The sequence below is a fragment of the Mustela putorius genome, unplaced genomic scaffold, assembly GCF_011764305.1.
Source record: "Mustela putorius furo isolate JIRA1106 unplaced genomic scaffold, ASM1176430v1.1 tig00000196_pilon_pilon_pilon, whole genome shotgun sequence".
Taxonomy (NCBI): Eukaryota; Metazoa; Chordata; class Mammalia; order Carnivora; family Mustelidae; genus Mustela; species Mustela putorius.
In genome coordinates this window covers 1,606,447-1,627,772 of record NW_025421310.1, presented here as the reverse complement: position 1 = coordinate 1,627,772, position 21,326 = coordinate 1,606,447, and the positions used below count along the sequence as shown (strand labels likewise).

The window sequence follows — 21,326 nt, the reverse complement described above, 5'->3', positions numbered from 1 at the left end:
CCTTGCCTGGTGCCAGGAGGTTGGAGAGGTTGGTGTCCTGTTGGAGAGGTTCCTGTCCAAGAGCTCGAAGCTGGTCGAGGTTGGGTGTGAGCCACTGGTGTCCTGGCTGCGGGGCGGTGGGAACCCCTTCCTAGACCCCCGCAACTAATCCGACCTTCCTACACCCTCGAGTGACCAGTTTAGCCTTCCTGTAATCCTCGATGATGAGTCCAGCAGCGCGCCCATTCTTCCGATGGGGCACGGACTGACTTTCAAAGACTTGGAAAACCTTTGGACCTGGGTTCAAGACCAGCCTCCCCACTGACTAGCAGTGTTACCTGCAGTGTGTGACTTACTTTCCCTTCCTCCTGCCCCAGCCCCAGGCTCAATTTTCTCACCTGTAAAATGAGGATACATAATATTATTTTATTGTTTCAGAAAACGTGTGTTCGATGCCACAAGAGCCAAGCATTTTTACCAACAGGGTTATTGAGGCCCAGAGCCATGAAAGAATTTGTCTAAAGGTGAGGTTAGATGAGGGGCAAGCCAGGACCTTAACTCCGAAGCTAGGATGCCTGGCTTCAAATCTCGGCTTTAGCAGTCACTTCTGGGGTGCTCTTTCCCCGCAGACTCCTCTGAGCCTCTGTTTTCTCATCTCTGCAAAAAGGGGATAGTGGGGGATAATTTCCTCACAGGAGAATTACGAGAGTTTTATTAATTTACAACATTTACATTTGTTTACTTGCTTTGTGCCAGCTGCTGTACTTAACAGTTTATGCCCAACTTTTGTGGGGTAGGGATCATCGTCATTCTCTTGCACAAACAGGAAAACAAGGCACAGAAAGACAAAGCAGTGAGTCCAAGATCATAAATCTAAGTTGTGTAGACTTGAACTCAGGCCCACGGTCCCTACAGGGTGATAGAACTTGCTTTTGAGGCTGGGGATGTGAGAGAAAAAGCCAGAAGTTCAGAGTTTTTTCTCTAAATGGGATCATGTCCTCTTCTACTCAGAGCCCTCCATGGTTCTCAACCCACAGAGTAAAAGCCATAGTCTTCTCTGTGACTCACTAACCCCTAAGTGATCTGCCTCGAGTTACATTGCAGACCTCCTCTCTTTCCCCTTCACTAACTATGCCTATTGGCCTCTTTGCTATTTCTCTGAGATAGGGCCTTTGCACTGGTTGTTCTGTCTGCCTGGAATGTTTTTCCCTCTGATATTCCAATAGCTCCCTCCCTGCCTCTTTCAGGTCTCTGTTCAAATGTTACTGTTATCTCCTGTTCAGTTATCTCCTCAGTGAGGTCTGCCCTGACCATTCAAACATCTGTTTAAACTCAAAATCTCTCTACTCCTTGCCCCCCCCTTTCCTGATTTATTTTTCTCTTTAACACATATCACCTTATTAAATATAGTTATTTATTAATTTTTTTTATTTTGGCCCTCATCAGAAGCCAGCACCAAGAGAGCAAATATTTTTGCCTGGATTTTCTTTGCTGTGTGCATTAGAAAAGTACATGCTAAGTTCTTACTTAGAATGACCATTTGGAAAGAAATGGAAAGAATGACCATTCCAGAAGAAATTTCTCTCATGTGTAGAGCTCTTGTTCTGTACCAGATCCTGTGAGAAACTCGTTACAGACACCATTTCACTGCACTTCTTTCTCTCTAACGCTAAGCAAGAGGACACAGCCCCATTTTACAGGCGGAGCACTGAGGTTCAGAAATCTGCTATCCTCTAGCCTTTGCTTGTAGCCTTTGATATGACCTCATAAAGGGGAAGCCTTGGCACCAGCCACAGTTCTATAGGGTTAATTATTGACATAGGTGCTTTTTATATATTTTTGCCCCCAAGGGTTTGCTGTCACCCGGCTCCTGAGTCAGACCCTTACGTCTGGAGGGTGACAGGGGGTGTTTTGTCCTGAAATTGAGTCATGGTGGGGGGTGCATTGGGTACAGACCTAAGGCTCTAAAGTGAGTCATCTCTTCACAGACCAGTGAGGAATCATACAGGAGCCCTCTAACAAGTCACACAGACTGGGAAGAAGTCCAGAAAGAGTTGGAGATCTTCTCAGGTCACAGCACAGAGAGACAGAGAGGTCAGACTTCCAACCAAAAGGGTTAGACAGTTGGGGGTGGGGAGGGTTCTGTGAGGAAAGTGTCCCATCCCTCCTGTCACATCCTTCCTTCTCCCAGTGGTGGGAGAGATGCCCCAGCAAGCTGCTTCTATTCCAGACTGTGAGGAGGGGTGAGTCAGCCTATTGTTGGGGGAGCAGGATTTAGGCCCGTCTGCCCTACCCCCGCCCCCCAAACAGACACCCAGATGGGCTAGGAGCTGGTTTTCTGGGATGCCAGGGCTCCTGACTCAGCACTGGGAATCTTGGCTGAGTGTGTTCTGGGAAATGTCAGGCCTACAGGAAACAGAGGGCTCCCACTCACACCATCCCGCGGGTGGGCGGGGAGCGGAGAGAGATCAGAGTGTATGAGAGAAGCGGGGAGCAGTGTGCAAAGGGCTGAGTGTGAAGGTGTATGAGGGGGGGCAGTTGGCAAGCAAGGCGTGTGTGTTTATATGCGCGAGGGAAGAAGATGGGTGCCAGCATGTGGGTGTTTGAAGCAGAGGATTGATGTGCAAAGTGGAGGGGCTCCCGGAGCAAGGGAAACGTTTGCTGGGAAGATGTGTGTTCAAAGGAAAGACGTCCAGTCTGTTGGGCTTAAAAATAAGAAAGTAGGTTGGCAAGATGTTCGTGCAGAGAAGAGATGCGGAGTTCGTAAGGGATGTTTGCAAAAACGACGGTGTGGGGGGTAAAGAAAGGTCTGCCATGCACAAGGCACTCTGAAGTGCGGGGAAAGGCAGAAAACCGCACGCACGTGCGCGGCTCCCGGGGTGTCCCAACAGTCCCAGCAAGCCCCAACGCCCACCTTCAGGCCACGCCCCTAGTCCCGCCCCTGACGCACAGCGGGGCAAGCTACGCGCCAGTCAGTGAGGTGCTACTCCGCCATTGGCTAGCTCAGCGGAGGGGGCAGGTGTGCAGAGACTCCCGGAAGCGCGAGAGGCTCCCACTAGTAGCGGACCCGGATCCAGGGAACAGTGGGTGCTTAGCAACGGGGGGAGGTGCCCAGTAATGGGCGGCTGGGGTGTAGGGGGTAGGAATTGTGGGTGCCTAGCAACAAAAAGGAAGGTAGTGCCTAGCAACTAGGGGGGCTCAGAGGAGTGGAGAGGTAGCCCTGGAGAATCTGTGGGTGTCTAGCAACGGGGGAGGACCCTAGCAACGGCGGGGAGTGGGACAGGGCGAAAATGGGTTTTGGGAGGTGCGCAGAAAGAGCTATGGATTCCTAGCAACCAGAGAGGGAACCAGGAGAAACTGGGGGAACTATTAAACAGGAAAGGAAGTCTTTAGTGGGTGGGAATCTTAGGGTGGACACAGAGAAATGTGAGGCCTTAGCAAAGACGAGGGCAAAGCGGGGAGGTCAATGCCACCCCCTACCCGAGTAATCCCTCCCTTCTCCCCCAGGCGATGTGGTTGGAGGTGGGGGGCTTACTGCGGGGGACCTGTGGACAGCTGGGACGGACTGTCGGTTTGCCTTGTGGGGCGCTGGGGCCTGGGCCCCACTGGTGGGTAAGAGCCTGGAGAGGTGTCTCCAAGGGGGAGAGGCTGGGGGAGGTTTTAGGGTGTAAAATGACGGGGGGGGGCTCCAAAAGGGCCACGCAGATACCATGTACTCCACTCCTTACCAATATCCACTTTTCTTGCAGGGGCCATGTGGGGGTTCTCGGCCCCAAATGTTTCATAAGGATGGGCTTGGCAGAGGCCTGGGTGAGGAGGACATTCGCAGGATACGGGATGCCCGGATCAGGAAGACACCCCGGCCCCAGGTATCATTGTCTCCCACCCATTCAGCAGCACCCCCTGAAGGCAGCTGGCCTCCCAAGCTTGGGGAAGGGTATGGTGGCAGGTTGGTTGGACTCCCTGGGTGCTGTGCTCACCTTCCCACCCTCAGACCTTCTCCCCATTTCCCAGCTGAGCGACCGCTCTCGAGAACGCAAGGTGCCTGCTTCCCGCGTCAGCCGCTTGGCCAACTTTGGGGGTAGGTGTGACTGTGGGAGATTGTAACCTAGATCAGAGGAGGCCATGTTTATAGAACGAAACAAGGGGGAGAGGGTGAATCAGAGACAGGGAGAGGAGTGAGAGATGGAAAGAGAAGGAAGGCAAAGGCCTGCAAAGCCAAGAGAAAGAGAGAGGAAGGTAACATTTATTGGGCACATGGAATGTGCAAGGCCTCATGTACACTCGATCTTTCTGTCCTGAATTTGGTGCGTGTTAATTTCCACCATATAGACGAGGAAACACCGTATAGAAGAGGCAAAGGGAAGCGAAGTGACTTGACGCCAGGTTATGCAGCAGGAGTTTTCAAACTTCAGGTCACAGTCTGCATGAAATAATTCAGGGGGTTGCAACCAGCATTAAAAAAGAATAGAATGGGGTGCCTGGGTGGCCAGGGTGTTAAGCATCTGACTTTGGCTCAGGTCATGATCCCAGGGTCCTCTGATGGAGCCCCAGGCTCTGCTGGGAGGCTGCTTCTCTGTCTTCCTCTACCCCTCCGTCTGCTTGTGCTCTGTCTCTCTCAAAGAAATACATAAAATCTTAAAAAAAAAAAAAGAAAGGAAGTTCTTATTTCATGAAATATATGTATATGTACTGTTATAATGCATATGTTTTCTTTAGTGTGGATTATGGTTCAAATTTTAATGATACTGATTCACAGTATAAAGAGGAAGTTAAATGCAGTGGTCAGAGCTTTGATATCAGGCTGCCCAGAGTTCCAGGGGTGATTCTGCCATACTCTTGCTTTGTGACTCTGGACAAGTTACTTAACTTCTCTAAGCCTCGGTTTCCTTCTGTAAGGATAAAATGAGTTTATGTGTCTAAGGCACCAGGGATGGTTCCTGGTGTGTAGCAAGTACCCAGAAAATGCTGCTATGATGATTTGCAGAGATGGTGACAGTGAAAGAGGCAGAGACTCAAGATGTCTTATTGACAAAGAGACAGAGGAGGAAGAGGAAATCAAAGCCAGAGAGATAACATCAAAAGGACAGAGAGAGGAAGGCTGAACTGGTATGCCAGGTGGAGGGAGGCAGAGAGACGGAGAAAACCCAACTTAGGCAAGGAGAGGTGAGCATGAAGAAAAGTGTGAACAGAGAAATGGGAGTCATAGGAAGACAGAGACCCAGGGAGATCATTTCGGGGCTTTCTTACCCTTAACTGCATGGTAGAATCATCCAGGATGCTTAAAAAAATATTTATATATATATATAAATTCTAAGGCTCATTTCAGACCATAGAACCTCAACTTCCTATTGTACCTGGGTGGGCCTTGTAGCTCCTCACATGACTCAGATGTGCAGCCAGGGGTGAGAACTGCTGACCCAGGAGACAGACATGGACAGAGTGATGCAGAAAGAGGTAGCCGCACCTCAAAGGGAACTCTGGGCAGGGAGAGAGTAAGTAAGAGACTGAGTTGGGGACAAGAGAGAACCAGAGAGTTGCCAGCAAAGAGCTGGGAGACAGGTTGCTTAGGGAGAGGCTGAGAGCAGTCGGGGGTCAGGTAACAAGGCCCGGGGGCAGGCAGGCACCCAGACTCCTGTCTCATTCCCCAGGACTGGCTGTGGGCTTGGGACTAGGAGCACTGGCAGAGGTGGCCAAGAAGTCTCTGCTGGGAGGACGTCTACCATCAGGTGAGTGAGTGAACCACACTGCTTGGGTTCAGATTCTGGCTTTGCTACGTGACCTGGGCTGAGTGGCTTCACCTTTCCAAGCCCCGTTTTCTCATCTGGAAAATGGATGATCATGTACCCCCGTCTCAGGGTCATCATGAAGCTGCCGTCAGGGTCATGAGGAGCAGAAGCCTGTTGTGTAAGAAAAAGAATTGGGAGTCAAGTTCCTAAAACTCAGAGCAGGAGAGGAAAGCTGAGAATAGGAGTGTCTGGGGGTGGGCAGTGTCTGTGGACAACAGAAACGGAAAGACACGAGTAGAGATTAGCACTGGTGGCTAAGATTTCCCAACAAGCTCACGTCTAGAAGCAAAAATGGGGTTGGATGTTTTGGATGAAAAAGAGACTAAGGCCATAGGAACTGACAAATGGAATGTGTGACCCGTGATAGAATGGCAGCCTGAGAAAAAATGACTATCAAAGACTTTGGGGGAGTTCCTTTGTCCCCCAGGAACATCTGAATTTGGACTGAAGAGCAGATAGGAGAGAATTCGTGTTCATTTTTATAGGCACAGTGATGGCACTGTGATTGAATAGGGGAATATCCTTATTTTTAGCACAGTTTGTATGCAACTGCATGAAGTGGGCCCATGAAAAATAAGGGCAAGTGTTTGGGCACATACACACAGATAAATTATGCAGGTGAGGCTGAAGGTCAACATTTTGAATTGGGGGGAAAAAAAAAAGTTTGAGCTGGATACGTGGGTGTCCGTGATACTGGGCATGTGACTTTTCTGTTCATTTGGATTTTTTTTTCTCCCCAAAATAAAAAGGTGGGTAGAAGTGGAGGATTAGGCTTGAGGTAAGCCCAAACTGAGTCTGTCCCCTGCCCTGCCACCTCTGTGCTGTGTGACCCCCAGCCAGGCTCTGTACCTCTCTGAATGTCTTGCTTCCTCACCTTGAAAACTGAGGCATTGGTAGTTCTTACTTTTGGGCTCCTTGTGGGGATTCAGCCAGGGAAGCCACAGAGACACTTGGAATTCTGCTTTACACAGAGTGAGCCCTAGCTAGATAAAGAGCTCAGTAATTTTTTTATCAAATAAATAAAATCTTAATAAATGCTTTATTGAATAATCCTATAATCTGCATGTAGAGCCAGGCACATCTCCTAAGCATATAGCTCAGTTCATTTTCACCAAATGGATACATCTGTGTGCCCAGATCAGGAAACCCTGAGACAGCAGTTGGCAAACTTGGCCATAGGATCCCTGCACACCCTTACAGCGTAGAAATAAATGAACAAAATATCTAATAGTCACACAGGGGGGATACTGTTCAGCTAGAAAAGGGAATGAATCGGGGCGCCTGGGTGGCTCAGTGGGTTAAAACCTCTGCCTTCAGTTCAGGTCATGATCCCAGAGTCCTGGGATCGAGCCCCACATCAGGCTCTGTGCTCAGCAGGGAGCCTGCTTCCTCCTCTCTCTCTGCCTGCCTCTCTGCCTACTTGTGATCTCTGTCTGTCAAATAAATAAGTAAAAATCTTAAAAAAAAAAAAAGAAAGAAAGAAAGAAAAGGGAATGAAGTGCTGATCGCTGCTACAATGTGGATGAATCTCGAAAACTATCCTAAGTGAAAGAAGCCAGACACAATGGGACACATACCGTATGATTCCATTCATAGGAAATGTCCAGAACAAGTATATTCATAAAGAGTTCAGATTAATGGTTCCTGGGGATGCTGGAGCAGTTGGTTGGGAGAAATGGGGGGGTGACTGGTAATAGATACGGGGTTTCTTTTGGGACTGGAAAATGTTCCAAAATTGCTTGTGGTGATAGTTGTACAGCTCTGAATGTCCTAGAAGCTATTGAACTATATGCCTTAAATTGGTGAGTTACCTGGTTTGTGAATTACATGGCCATAAAAAATAGAATGAGGACCCCAAAGAACCTGGTTGTATATATTTTGGGGTTATATTTATGGATATTTAGTGCATTAGAGGTTAAAACAATTTTTTTCTGTTTCAAGTTTTGTTTAAATTCTAATTAGTTAACATATAGTGTAATATTAGTTTCAGGAGAAAAGATATTTTTTGAATGCATGAATACACACACACATGCATTCCATCAGTCATCAGAGCAATGGCATCATCCCAGGTCATGGAGTTTCTGGGAAAACTACACTGAGCCTTTATGGAAGAATGAGAGTAAAAACAGGCAAATAACATTCATATGATTATGAAAATAGTTTTGATCTCACAGAGCCTCCTGAAGGGTCTTGGGGACTCTCAGGGTTCCCAGAACCACACTTTGAGAATCACTGTCTCCTCCAGAAGCTCCTATCTGTCTTGTCTTGGCTACTCATCCCCACCAAGGGAAACCACTCTCTGGACTTCTGACCCCCAAGATTAATTTTGACTGGTTTTGCTCTTTATACCAGTGTAATCAGAGAGCATGTCCTCATACTTATCTGGCTGCATTTGCTCAACATTCTGTCGGAGGGATGCCTCTGTATTGCTGTGGTTAGAGGGAGGTCGTATATTCAGTGCTGTAGGAGACACTCTGTGACTCTCCCAGCATGCCTTTGTCATTAGGTTATTTCCAGCTAGGGACCATTATGAATAGTGCTGCTGTGAACCATCTTGGGATAACTGTCAGTGGACACACATCTGCCTTTTCCTAGGTACATACCTAGGAGAGAAGTGACATTGGCTTTAGGCATGTGCTGTACTGGAAACTTCCCAAAGGATTTGAGCCATGACGCTCATCAGCTTTATGGGTGTTTAGGCTGCCCCACATCCTTGTCAACACTTGGTATTGTCGGTTTCATTTTAGCCATCCTGGGGGTTATGCAGTGATGCTATAATGACTTCTTCTGTGGGTGTAATACCAGTGATTATTCTCTCCACCCCAGAGAGCAGCTCCCGGCCAGGCTCCAGCCCTTTCCTGTCAGAGGCCAATGCCGAGCGGATTGTGCAGACCTTGTGTACAGTGCGGGGGGCCGCCCTCAAGGTCGGCCAAATGCTCAGCATCCAGGGTACGCCATGACTCTTGACCTCACTCCTTCAGCACTCCCACCCACCTGCAAGTTCTGACTTCAGATACCCCCCACAGGGGCGCCTCCCTGCCTCCTCCCTCACCGCTTCCCTCATTCCACACCCCCATCTCCCCAGATAACAGCTTCATCAGTCCTCAGCTGCAACGCATCTTCGAGCGCGTCCGCCAGAGTGCCGACTTCATGCCCCGCTGGCAGATGCTGGTGAGTGCCCCATCAGGGAAGCCTGCCCTGGCTTCCTTGCTGAAGCCTCAGTTTCCCCAGCTGTAAAATGGGCATCACTAAAGCACACATCTCAGAGAGCTATTGAGTTGATGACATGAGAGAATGACGTGGAGTACTTCATGCAGTCCTGGGCAGGCTCAGGGCTTCATCACAGTTGCCAAAGAGGCAGGGGGTGCAGTGGTTAGGGGCCTGGACTTTGTGCATTCAAATCCTGGCTCTGCCCAGTCCTGCCTGCATAATCTCAGACATGTGGCCTCACCTCTCTGTGCCTCAGTTACCTCATCTGTAACTGGCCATAGTGATAGGAACCCCTGCATTGTAGGGTTATATAAGTGAGTATTTGTAAAGCACTGGGAAAGGGACCCTGACACACCACAAGTGAAAGCAAGTTCTGACTGTTATTAGTACTAGTTTGTTTTATTTTTTAAAGATTTTATTTATTTATTTGACAGAGAGAGAGACAGCAAGAGAGGGAACACAAGCAGGGGGAGCAGGAGAGGGAGAAGCAGGCTGCCCGCCAAGTGGGGAGCCCGATGTGGGACTTAATCCCAGGACCCTGGGATCATGACCTGAGCTGAAAGGAGCCACTTAACAACTGAGCCACCCGGGCGCCTCTATTACTAGTTATTTTAAAAGATTTATTTACTTAAGAGAGAGCACACATGCGAGTGAGGCCAGTGGGGGAGGGGCGGAGGAGAGACAACCTCAAGCGGACTCTGCACTGAGCGCAGAGCCTGATGCGGGGCTCGATCTCATAGCCTGAGATTGTAACTTGAGCCGAAATTAAGAGTCAGACACTTCACTGACTGAGCCACCCAGGCACCCCAGTACTAGTTTTCTTAATTAAAAGCGATTGTGTCTGTGAGTAGGTTGGCACAGTGCCCAGCCCCAAGTAAGTGCCCAAGACACGAACTGTTCTAGTGACTGGGTGAGGGTGCAGAATCCTGATCGAGCTGCCTGCCTGCCTTCTGATCTCTCTGCTCACTGGCCCTGTGGCCCTGGGTCATGACTGCCCCTCCCAGAGCCACCGTGGACAGGTTCCAGCCCATAAATCTCCCTGTCCTTAACTGCAACGATGATTGTTTCAACCACTGTCTACAGAAAGTTCTCGAAGAGGAGCTTGGCAAGGACTGGCAGGCCAAGGTAGCCTCTTTAGAGGAGGTGCCCTTTGCTGCAGCCTCGATCGGGCAGGTGCACCAGGGCACACTGAGGGATGGGACGGAGGTGGCCGTGAAGATCCAGGTGAGCGGGGGAGGGGGGAGCGGCAGGGGTGGGAGAGGGCACCCTGGGGTCCCAGAGGCATGAGTCCTGCCCTCCTTCCCTCCCTGCTCACAGTACCCAGGCGTGGCCCAGAGCATCCAGAGTGATGTCCAGAACCTGCTGGCGGTGCTCAAGATGAGTGTGGCCCTGCCCGAGGGTGAGGGGCCACTTCACCCCTGACTGCGGGAGGGACCCCCTGCAGGGAGAAAGTGGGGCTGATGGGGTGGGGAGAGGCCAGCTGGGGGCAGGGTGTGCTCTTAGGTGTGAGCGCTGGTGAATGTGCAAGTCCATGAGTGTGAGACAGAAAGAAAGGACACCCAGGCAGGGAGAGCCCAGACAGTCTGAAAGTATGAGAAAAAGACAAACAGACATTCTGACTGACCCAGAGACAGAAGCCCACACTGAAATGTGTCAGAAACAGACACACAGGGCATCCAGAGAGGGCCTTGAGGTCTGGAAAAGAGCCACAGAAGCAGGAAGGGCATGTAAGCGGGACCTTGTGTGTGTGTATTGGGGAGGAAGGGGACCTCCATGGAAGTAAGATTTTGAGGCCCTGAGAACAGTATGAGAAATGATGAAAAAGAGACAGGGTCAGTGGCATGTGGGACTGTGAAAGAGATGCCTGGGGCCTGGCACGAGTGCCCGAGAAAGAGACCCCAGGGGGGAGACTGCAGGAGAGGCCGCAGCTGTGTGAGGGATGGAGTGGAGGTGAGTGAGGGTGGGTAGATGATGTGGTAAAAGGCCTGGGGGAGGTGTGAGGGATGATGGCAGACAGCGAGAGACATGACTGGCAAGAGAAGACATCCCTGAATGGAAAGCCCAGGGGGGAGGCTGTCATGATGGGGACAGGCTATGGCCTTCCCTGCCCGACATGGCTGTCCCCTCAGGCCTGTTCGCTGAGCAGAGTCTGCGGGCCTTGCAGCAGGAACTGGCTTGGGAGTGTGACTACCGTCGTGAAGCGGCTTGTGCCCAGAGCTTCAGGTGAGCTGAGCACCCTGAGGGCCGCCCAGGACCCCTAGCTCCCCTCCCGGGATGAGTGGGAAGTGGATCCTTCCACAGCCACTGGCAGCTGGAGGCCTGGGGTAGAGCCAGCAAACTCCTGTGTCTCTTCATTTGCTTATCCCTCCTCCCTCCATTCACTTCTGACTTGATTTATCCCCTGTGTCCTCTGTGAGCTTGGGCATGTCACTTTCTCTCTCTTGTCAGTTTTCTCATCTTTCAAATGGGATGCATGACCACTATAGTCTGGTGGGGGAGATGGATTTGTCAGCAGGCATGAGATACCCTCACACCGTTGGACGGACAAAGCATTAACAGTCCGACAGTGTCACCGGTGGGAGAGAACGGGGCCCCAGGTCATCTCTTATCTGCTGTGGGAAGGAGGAGGTTTTGCCATCAGCAAACCAGACTGGAGAACAGTCTGGCCTCACTAAGGCCCAGCATCCATATGCAACCCTGTAAACGCCCTCCTTGCTAAACAGATGTTGTAGGGACACTTAGGCTGGTATACACCATCAGCCTTTTCCAGAACGCTCCGAGCAGCAGTCGCCCCAAACTAGACCCAACTCAAATCTATTGAATTCAGCAAGGTATATAATAAACGACGGTCCGCTCACCAGCGGAATGTCATATAGCAGCGAAAATGAATGAACTTCATTACAGGGGAACAAAGTGGTTGTATCTTCAAAGCTTTGTGGTGTCCAGCAGTTAATTACACTCCAGGAGGTCCTCTGCTGCATGGCCCGTGGGTGTCCTGAGCCAAGGTCTATAGATACAGAGCAAGAGAAGGGACAGCAGAGGGCGGTGATTCCCGGAATGGGCCCTGGACCCAGAAGTGGGATCCAGTCCCAGGTCAGCCCTTAACTGGCTGGGTGGCCTGAATCTGCACCCTCAGGAGAGCAGCATCCTCATAGGAGAGTGAGGGAGGGAAGGGGATTGTGTTAATTAAATGCTTGGCTCAGGGCCTGGCCCAGGATGAGCATCAGAGATTTTACAAACAAGGACAAAAATACAAGCCCCTAAATGGGACTGACGGACGATGAAGAGAAGAGGATGAAGTGGGCTGGGCCAGGGCAGTCCTTTGGGGGATCTGGTAGCCCCGTTCCCTCCAGGATTTCCCAGTGCCCTTAGAATAAATCCTGGATCATTCCCCTGGCCCTCCCCACCCCCCTGCCCCCAGCCCCAATCATCCCATAGATCTCAGCCATGGATCTTGCTCATATTCTTTGCCTCCCAAATCTTACACTGAACTCAGTCTATTATTGGTCTGTGTGTGTTTTTGTTAGAGTGAGGTCTCTGGTGTCTGGAGGGCAGGCCCAGAACTCATTCACTGCTCTGTCACCCCGCATTGTCCCATTCAGGGACAGACACCAAGAAGGAGTCAGTATTTTTTTCTTTTTAATTTATTTGACAGACAGGGATCACAAGTAGGCAGAGAGGCAGGCAGAGAGAGAGGGGCAATCAGGCTCCCTGCTGAGTAGAGAGCCTGATGCGGGGCACGATCCCAGGACCCTGGGATCATGACCTGAGCCAAAGGCAGACACTTAACCCACTGACCCACCCAGGCGCCACAGTATTTTTCTTTTTTCAAGATTTTATTTATTTATTTATTTATTTATTTATCAGAGAGAGAGAGAGAGAGTGTGCGCGAGCACACGCACAAGCAGGGGGAGCAGCAGGTAGAGGGAGAAGCAGGCTCCCTGGGAGCCTGATGCAGGACCTGATCTTGGGACCCTGGGATCATGACCTGAGTTGAAGGCAGACACTTAGCCAACTGAGACACCCAGGTGTCCCAAGAAGAAGTTAGTATTAACCAGTATTCAAAGTAATGCCTCCAAGGAGTGGCCAATGAATATCACTATGGACTTGGAGATTGGTATATCAGCAATTTTTTGGGGGGTTGGTTAATTAATAAATTGATGAAAAAGTAATGGTCAGGGGCGTCTTGGTGGCTCAGTGGGTTAAGGCCTCTGCCTTTGGCTCAGGTCATAATCCCAGGGTCCTGGGATTGAGCCCCTCATCGGGATCTCTGCTTAGCAGGGAGCCTGTTTCCTCCTCTCTCTCTGCCTGTCTCTCTACCTACTTGTGATCTCTGTCTGTCAAATAAATAAAGTCTTAAAAAAAAAATTACGTTCATCAAGCTTAATACATTGAGCTCTATACTGGAGCAACCAGAAGTCATAGAAGTGTTCCCAGTAGGGAAATGGTAACTGGGGCTCCGACAGCAGCCAGCTTAGGGGTAGGCGCAGAGTAGCACTATGGAGATAATCTGATGAATGAGTGAATGAAGTGTCTGAATGAATGTCAGTCTGGCCAGCTATTGGCCATCACTCAAGCTAGACAGGTGCGAGGAGGGAAGGCAAGACAGAGACTGTTCTGGGAGCACTTCTCAGAGGAGGAGGAAGAGGAGGCCTCAAGGTGGGCCACAGGGGCCTGAAGCTTGAAGTCCTGTCCCTTCCCCTCCCTTCTGCCCCAGGCAGTTGTTGGCAGATGATCCCTTCTTCCGGGTACCGGCTGTGATTAACGAGCTATGCACAACACGGGTGCTGGGCATGGAGCTGGCCGGAGGGGTGCCCCTGGACCAGTGCCAGAGCTTGAGCCAGGACATCCGGAACCAGGTACAGGGGCTCGAGGGACAGTAGGGAGAGCGCTGCCCCTGGGCAGGGCTGGCGGGCCCACAATCCGCCTCCTGGCCAGAGAGTGCTCTAGAGGGGCCGACGGGCTGACATGTCTGTTACTCCTCCCCACTGCAGATCTGCTTCCAGCTCCTGAGGCTGTGTCTGCGGGAGCTGTTCGAGTTCCGATTCATGCAGACAGACCCCAACTGGGCCAACTTCCTCTATGATGCCTCCAGCCACCAGGTTGGTTCCCTATGATGTGGCTCATGGTACATTAGCTGCTTTAAGAGACAGTTTCCTGTATTTCTTTAGCTCAGCCCAACAGTAGTTATGACCCACATGACAGGCTGGAGTGGCCCTCTTCCATATGGTGACTCAGGGACCCAGGCTCCTTCCCTTCTGTGATGGCACCATCCCTTAGGCCTTGAAATGCTCTACTTCCAGTGAAGGGGGAAAGAGAGGTTAAGAGGGTAGCGCCCTGCCTAATTGCTTTTGCCAGCAGTGACACATTATCTCCGCTGCTGCCCGCCCTCGTACCATTCCATTGGTAAGAACTGGTCACACGGCCTGGCTAGGCGCAAGGAACGTTGGGAAATGGAATCTCCGCAATGGTTCCCTAGCGGCAACAGCTTTAGGAAGGCAGTTAGTCATCGCTACCACACCCGTCATTCATTTAACACACCAAGCATCTACTGCCTCTTGACAGTGATGCCAAGACTTCCCTGATCATCACCTTCTCAGAGTTCCCAGTCCTGTGGAGGGACCCGTGACCAGACAGTGATGACTGAGTAGTTAGTACCATGATGGGGAAGCGCAGGTTGGAGTGGTCAGTGACAGGGGAGGCACAGGGGGCTGCAGGGAGCCAGGGAAATGGCTGACCCGGCACAGGGTAGGTGAGGTCAAGTAAGGCTTCTCGAAGGAAGTGCCATTAAAGTTGAAAACAGGGGCACCTGGGTGGCTTAGTGGGTTGAGTCTCTGCCTTCAGTTCAGGTCATGATCTTAAGGTCCTAGAATTGAGCCCGGCATCGGGCTCTCTGTTCAGCAGGGAGCTTGCTTCCCCCTCTCTCTGCCTGCCTCTCTGCCTACTTGTGATCTGTCTGTCAAATAAATAAATAAAATCTTAAAAAAAAAAAAAAAAAAAAAAAAAGCTGAAACCAGAAAGATGAGAAGGGAACGGCCACCTGAAGAAAAGGGAAGAGTGTTCCCAGCAGAGGACACAGGGTAGCCAAAGGCCTGGAGTAAGAGTTTGGATTGAAAGACTCAGTGAGCATGACTGCCAAACGGCTCTCTAACATGGTCTGTATGCATCCCATCCCCAGAGGGATCTTTTGAAAACAGAAACCTGGCTGAACTGTCCCTTTCATAGCTCCATGTCCACCTCAGGATCAAGTCTGAGCCCTTTGCTGAGTGTGATGTGGCCCCACTGAGTCCCCAGCCTCAGTCCCTTGCCACCCCCTCCTTGCCAAGTGCACAGATAGCCTGTGTCGCTGTGAGGCTCACACCACAAGGAAATATTTTTGTAACTTGGAATGAGAGGGGCGGTGATATGAGTCCTGACATCAATTTATTGTGTCTCAACAGGATCTTTTGTTTTAAAGCCATAGAATAGAAGATAACAGTATGTCACAGATGGGAGGGATCCATATTATTTCAGGATGCTTTTGTTTGACCTTATATTTGGGTGTGCCTGGGTACTGGTGCCCAAAAGCAATGTGTCTGTCTTTCTTTCTTTCTTTTTTTCTTTCTTTAAGATTTTATTTCTTTAATTGACAGAGACAGTGAGAGAGGAAACACAAACAGTGGGTATGCGAGAGGGACAAGCAGGCTTCTGGCTGAGCAGGGAGCCTGATGTGGGACTCGATCCCAGGACCCTGGAATCATGACTTGAGCCAAAGGCAGAAGCTTTATGGCTGAGCCACCCAGGCACCCCTATAAGGTGTATTTCTTGCTGTGGGTTCTGATCAATAGTGTGAACTCCACTGCCCTAGCAAAACTCTCATACATGTACCCATCGGGCACTGTTTCTAATAGCAGAACCCAGAAACAACCACAGTGTCCACTGGCCAGATAAATATACTTTGATGTGTTTACATGATGAAGTCCTTACACAGCGAAGAAAAAATGAATGGGCCAGGGCTGCACATAGCAATGGGGATAAGTTGCAAAACCATGTTGGACACAAAGAATAAGCCGCAGGATAACTATCATAAATACTGTTTATATGAAGTTTTAAAACACACATAGTAGCATGCCTCCTTATTGTTCACAGGTGCACACATATGTAGAGAATGTAGAAATGCACACATGGGAATTTCAGAAAATAATAGTTTGGTAATGATAATCCTGGGAAAGTGGTGACCCTGGAAGAGAGGACGGAGGAGGTCGGATCAGGCCAGGGTCCATGGGAGGCTCCACCTGGTTTGATAATATTGAACATTTTAAGTGGGCCGCTGGGATTTTGGATGTTCATTTTTTCCCCACATATTTTATTATTCTTTCTTTTTAAAGATTTTATTTATTTATTTGACAGAGAGATTACAAATAGGCAGAGAGGCAGGCAGAGGGGGTAAGGAAGCAGGCTCCCTGATGAGCAGAGAGCTGGATGTGGGGCTTGATCGCAGGCTTAACCTACTGAGCCACCCAGGTGCCCCATATTTTATTATTCTTTAGATTTTTTTTTTCTATGCCTAACACATATTATTATAAAGATAGAATCAACAAAGCCAGGTCCCTTCAGTTTCATATGGGGGTGGATAAGAAGTGTGGAGATGGGAGGCCAGGAATCCAGGGGGTCAGCAGGGCAGGGATTCTGATGAGGGGCACAGTGTGGGAATGGACCTGGGTCCCCCCTAACCTCAGCCGGTGGGGAGTGGTGGTGGACTCCCAGCTTCCCTCTCACCATCCCTTGTCCCAGGTGACCCTGTTGGACTTCGGTGCAAGCCGGGAATTTGGGACGGAATTCACAGACCATTACATCGAGGTGAGTCCCCCCAACCCTGAGGTCTTTGAAGGGCCTCAAGCCCGATACTGAGGCGAGGGTGAGAAGGAGAAGTACAGTATCTGGAATTAAGAAATAATATATAATATTAATAGTAATAATGAATAAATAAAAAGCCCTTAAAATAATGTCAGGTACTGTTTGAGGTGCTGTCCATGTGGTAACTGATTTAAACCACAGAGTAACTGTATGGGGTCAGGGCCATTTTTAGGCTTTTTTTTTTTGTAAATGTATTTATTTTGGGGCACCTGGGTGGCTCAGTGGGTTAAAGCCTCTGCCTTCGGCTTAGGTCATGATCTCAGGGTCCTGGGATTGAGGCCTGCATCAGGCTTTCTGCTCAGAGGGAATCCTGCTTCCCTCTCTCTGCCTGCCTCTCTGCCTACTTGTGATCTCTGCCAAATAAATAAAATCTTTAAAAAATGTATTTATTTAAAAGAAATTATTTGAGAGAGAGAGCACATGCAGACAGGTACACAAGTTGGGGTAGGGGCAGAGGGAGATGCAGACTCCCCACTGAGCAGAGAGCCTGACGCAGGGCTCAATCCCAGGACCCTGAGATTATGACCTGAGCTGAAGGCAGAGGCTTAAACTGACTGAGCCGCCCAGGTGCCTCGGGTTAAGACCATTTTTAGTCCCACTTTACAGATGAAGTTACTAGAGCTCAGAGAGGTGAAATCACTTGGCCTAGGTGACAGCAGACCTGGGATTCAGACTCTGGGAGCCTGGGCCCAGAGCCCGTGTTCCCGACCGAACCCTGACTAGCCCCTGATGGCCCACAGTGGCCATCCTGCCACCTCCCCACACCCCAGGCTGTCCCGGGCCTTCAGCCTCACACTCACATATCTCTCTGGCCGGCTGCTCCCTTAGGGGCAGCTTTCTCCTCAGGAACATCTGCTGCCTGTTCTTCCCACCCACCTAGCTAAGGCATCTCATTAATTTGTTGAGATGGACTCGTTGACGGGGGCCTGCTACTCCTTTACTCATCAGTTCCAGCATTCTCTGACAACCCCTTGTGCCAAGCCCTGTCCTGGGCAATACCAACCCGGTGACTAACCCAGCCCCGTCTCTGCCTTCACGGAGCTCACAGCCCAGGACAGGGAGAGACAGTAAGAACCCAGAGCGGCCAGGGCTGGAATGGGGGAGCATAGGAGATGGTAGGAGCCCAGAGGGGGAGCCTGGGCCAGTCTAGGGGGTCAGGGAGAGCTTCCTGGAGGAAGAGGCATCAGGACTGTGACCTGAGGGACAAGGAGACCAATCAGGAAGAGGCAAGGAGGGTATCCCAAACTGATAAACATACAAGGGCCAAGAGGAGAGAAGGGATATTCCCATTAGAGCAGCGCTTCTCAAACTTCAGTGTCTGTGAGACACCCACCGGCCCCCCATGCCTGTTCAGTGCAGATCGTGCTCTGGAGTCCGGCCTAAGATGCTGCATTTCTAACACACTCCCAGCTGATGCCAGAGTGACTGGTATAGGAACCACACTTTGAATAGTCAGTCCTCGAGGACCAAAAGGAAGTTCATTTCTGACTGGGCCAGCAGGTGCAGGGTGGAGCAGGAGCCAGCGATGAGGCTGGAGCCAAATCACTCTTGAGTCTGAAAAGCCATGCTGGGCACCTTGTACTTTATCCAGGTGCTGGGGGAACTCCCAGAAGGGATTTGAGCAGGGGAGGGACAGAATTAGAAAACTTCCTGAGACTGGGGGACTGGGAGCCCAGGGAAGGGAGTAGAGGACAAGGCCCAGGGCTCTGGCTTGGGGACTCAGGGATGGTGGGGCCATCCCTGACATAGGGACAGGAAAGAGGAGCTGGGAGTCCCTACCCCCAACCTGTGCATACACACATGTGCGCATACATGTGCACACACACATACAGAGGCACCTTGGGCCCTCTCTTCCAATCCCTTGATGCACAAAGCCAAGGCCTTTCTCTCTGGGTGGGTGGGACATCTTGTGTGTTCCCCTAACCCAGCCCCCAGGCCTATTTGGCTCTCCTCTGGTCTCCCCAGCCTTTTCCAGTTTAAAAAAGCCCTGTCACATCAGTCCCCGAAGACCACAGGCCTGACAGATGGCCAGACAGGCTCGGGCAGGGGGAGCTGAGACAGACTGGAACTGTCAGATTGAATCCTGTATTCCCCATCCTCCCGAGAAAGTGGTTAATGTTTTCCCTCCTGGCCTTGCTGTTCCGTGAAGTAGGGACCTTACCATCCATCTGCTGATAGCGGTGGCTCCTCACGGTCATGGCTCCTCATGGTCGTGGCAGACCCTACATGCAGGCACAGCCCACCACACGCCACAGACACCTCTTCCTGTCTCCCGACAGCCCCTCCATGAGGACAATCCTCCTATCGTCCCAGCTCCACAGATGAGGATGCCGAGGGCCAAGGCTGAGCGCCTTGCCCCAAATCTCTCAGCCAGCAAGTGGCAGAGTTGGGATGGACCCCTGACAGGCTGGCTCTCACTTCTGTCTGTCCGAGCCCTCAGCTCAACTCCTGCTTTCCCCACGCACCCCCATGGCTGGTGCTCCACGTGCTTCTTTGCCAAACAGGTTCACCGAGGGCCACCTGAATGCCAGGCCTCGTGCTACAAGTCTGGCATCTCGGGGGTGCAAAGCCCAGTGCAGGAGACAGACATCAATCAGGCCGTTACAGAGATGGCCCAGTGGCCACCTCAGATGGAGTTCTGGGTCATGGTCACATAGTTGTCCAGTTGAGTGTTTGGACCCACGAATAACAGTTGACATTTATTTTCCTCCAGCTGTTTCACTGTTGTAGTTTCCAGGCAGGCTCTACATTCTAGGCCAAGTGGGAAAATCCCCTGACCACCCCCTTACCCTGTTTCCATCCCTGCCAGGCTCTGGAACAGGCCCAAGGGAGGAGATACAGACAGGGGCAAGGTGAGGAGGGAGCAGCTTCTAGGGGAGAGGGCTTAAGTAGACCAGAATGTAGGGAGTAACAGGCCAGTTTTCCAGAGCCCTCCTTGAACCCCACTCCCTTGGCCTTTGACCTCTACCAAACACCCATTTCCCCAGGTGGTGATGGCAGCAGCCAATGGAGACAGAGACCGGGTCCTGCAGAAATCCCGGGATCTCAGATTCCTCACAGGCTTTGAAACCAAGGTTGGAAACACTAGAGAGGGGTTGGGGACTGCTTATCTCTACTGGGGGGCTCCAGGGAGGAGTCGGGGGAATGAAGGCTGCTTTGCTACTCAGAAACCGGAAGGAAATGGGTCCCATTTTATTCTAGAGGGAGGGAGTGGGGGTCTGCTGGTAGCTATTGGGGGTGGGGAAGTGGAGCTGTTTGTTATAGAGAGAGAGAGGGCTGCTTGTCTACTGAGACTCTGAGAGGAAGTAAAGGGCCACTCTGGGGAGGCCTAGGGGCTCTAGAAGGAGGGGAGTCTGCTTACGACTCATCAGGGAGTGGGGGGCTTGTGTTTACAGTTGAAAGGACAAGGGAGACCAGGGGGTTTGTCCCTTCTGGGTTGAGTGGAGGCCCGTCCCTCCACCCTGCGTGCCTCTTGCTCTCCCCCATGCACAGGCATTCTCGGAGGCCCACATGGAGGCAGTGATGATCCTGGGGGAACCCTTCGCCACCCCTGGCCCCTATGACTTTGGGGCTGGTGACACTGCCCGCCGAGTGCAGGGCCTCATCCCCGTGCTGCTGCGACACCGGCTGCGCCCACCGCCCGAGGAGACCTACGCCCTGCACCGCAAGCTGGCAGGGGCTTTCCTGGCCTGCGCCCGCCTCCGCGCCCACATTGCCTGCCGGGATCTCTTCCAGGACACCTACCACCGCTACTGGGCCAGTCGCCAGGCGTAGCCGCTGCCTGCGGCCTCCTGACCAAAGGGGATGCCTGGTCAGACCCCTTAGACAGCCTTCATCCAGGGATTCTGGCCCCAAAGCAGGCCATGGAGGGGAGGTGGTGCTGTGATGTCTCCTTTCCATTCTCCTGCAGGTTGGGAGACCACCCCCTCCGGCTTCCCTGTCTTGCCTCACTCCTTTCCTAGGAGCTGGGGAACCCTTGGGCTAGGGAACTCCCAGCTTCACACCCCCATCTCCTGCTCTCCCCACTCCAAAGCGGGCATCCAGGAACTCTGCGCCAGGAATTAACTTATTTTTGTCCACATTTAAGAGCCTTAGGCCCCCTGCGCGTAGGCATGCAGATCCAGACTCCTGTAGATGGGGAGCCCCTCACCTCTCTCTGCCTCAGGTCTCCCATCTATCTGGCCAATGAAAGGGGAAGGGAGTTAGTGAAGGCAGCCCTCACCTTTGCTGCCCTCACCCCTCCACCAGCTGCGTTCTCCCCCTTCTTCTCCGCTCCCTCTTTTCTATGTGTTGGGGAGGGGGTAGGGGAGGGTGTTTGAAACTTCAGACGGAATAAAAGCGGCTCCCCTTCCCGGCTCTTTTCTCTGCGCTGGGAGGGGTGGGGGTGGAGGAGCTTTCAGCCTGCCTCCAGGTGCAGATGGCCAGCCCCCTCCCATCCTCTGGTCTGAAAGC

At 51.5% G+C, this 21,326-nt stretch overlaps 1 protein-coding gene across 6 annotated transcripts; it reads left to right on the top strand.

Annotated features, from left to right (window-relative positions):
• Window positions 1–417: 417 nt before the first annotated feature.
• COQ8B (coenzyme Q8B) lies at window positions 418–21,225 on the top strand. Of its 6 annotated transcripts, XM_013047651.2 has the most exons (16): window positions 418–503; window positions 1,968–2,073; window positions 3,487–3,591; window positions 3,729–3,848; window positions 3,994–4,060; window positions 5,631–5,708; window positions 8,595–8,717; window positions 8,854–8,939; window positions 10,062–10,202; window positions 10,296–10,377; window positions 11,108–11,201; window positions 13,696–13,837; window positions 13,973–14,080; window positions 16,752–16,817; window positions 19,862–19,948; window positions 20,367–21,225. In XM_013047651.2, the coding sequence occupies exons 3-16, from the start codon at window positions 3,490–3,492 to the stop codon at window positions 20,646–20,648; spliced, it is 1,578 nt and encodes a 525-aa protein (XP_012903105.1). In that variant the 5' UTR covers window positions 418–503; window positions 1,968–2,073; window positions 3,487–3,489; the 3' UTR covers window positions 20,649–21,225. The 6 variants fall into 6 exon arrangements, with proteins under 6 accessions (XP_012903105.1, XP_012903106.1, XP_012903102.1 ...); XM_013047652.2 differs by lacking the exon at window positions 3,487–3,591; XM_013047648.2 differs by lacking the exons at window positions 418–503; window positions 1,968–2,073 and adding an exon at window positions 2,959–3,062.
• The last annotated feature ends 101 nt before the right edge of the window (window positions 21,226–21,326 follow it).

Coding starts and splice junctions, on each gene's coding strand:
- COQ8B (XM_013047647.2), top strand. CDS start 3,097: ATGGGCGGCTGGGGTGTAGGGGGTAGGAATTGTGGGTGCCTAGCAACA. Junction 8,718..8,853: donor CCAAATGCTCAGCATCCAGG/GTACGCCATGAC, acceptor CCATCTCCCCAG/ATAACAGCTTCATCAGTCCT. Junction 14,081..16,751: donor ATGATGCCTCCAGCCACCAG/GTTGGTTCCCTA, acceptor CCCTTGTCCCAG/GTGACCCTGTTGGACTTCGG.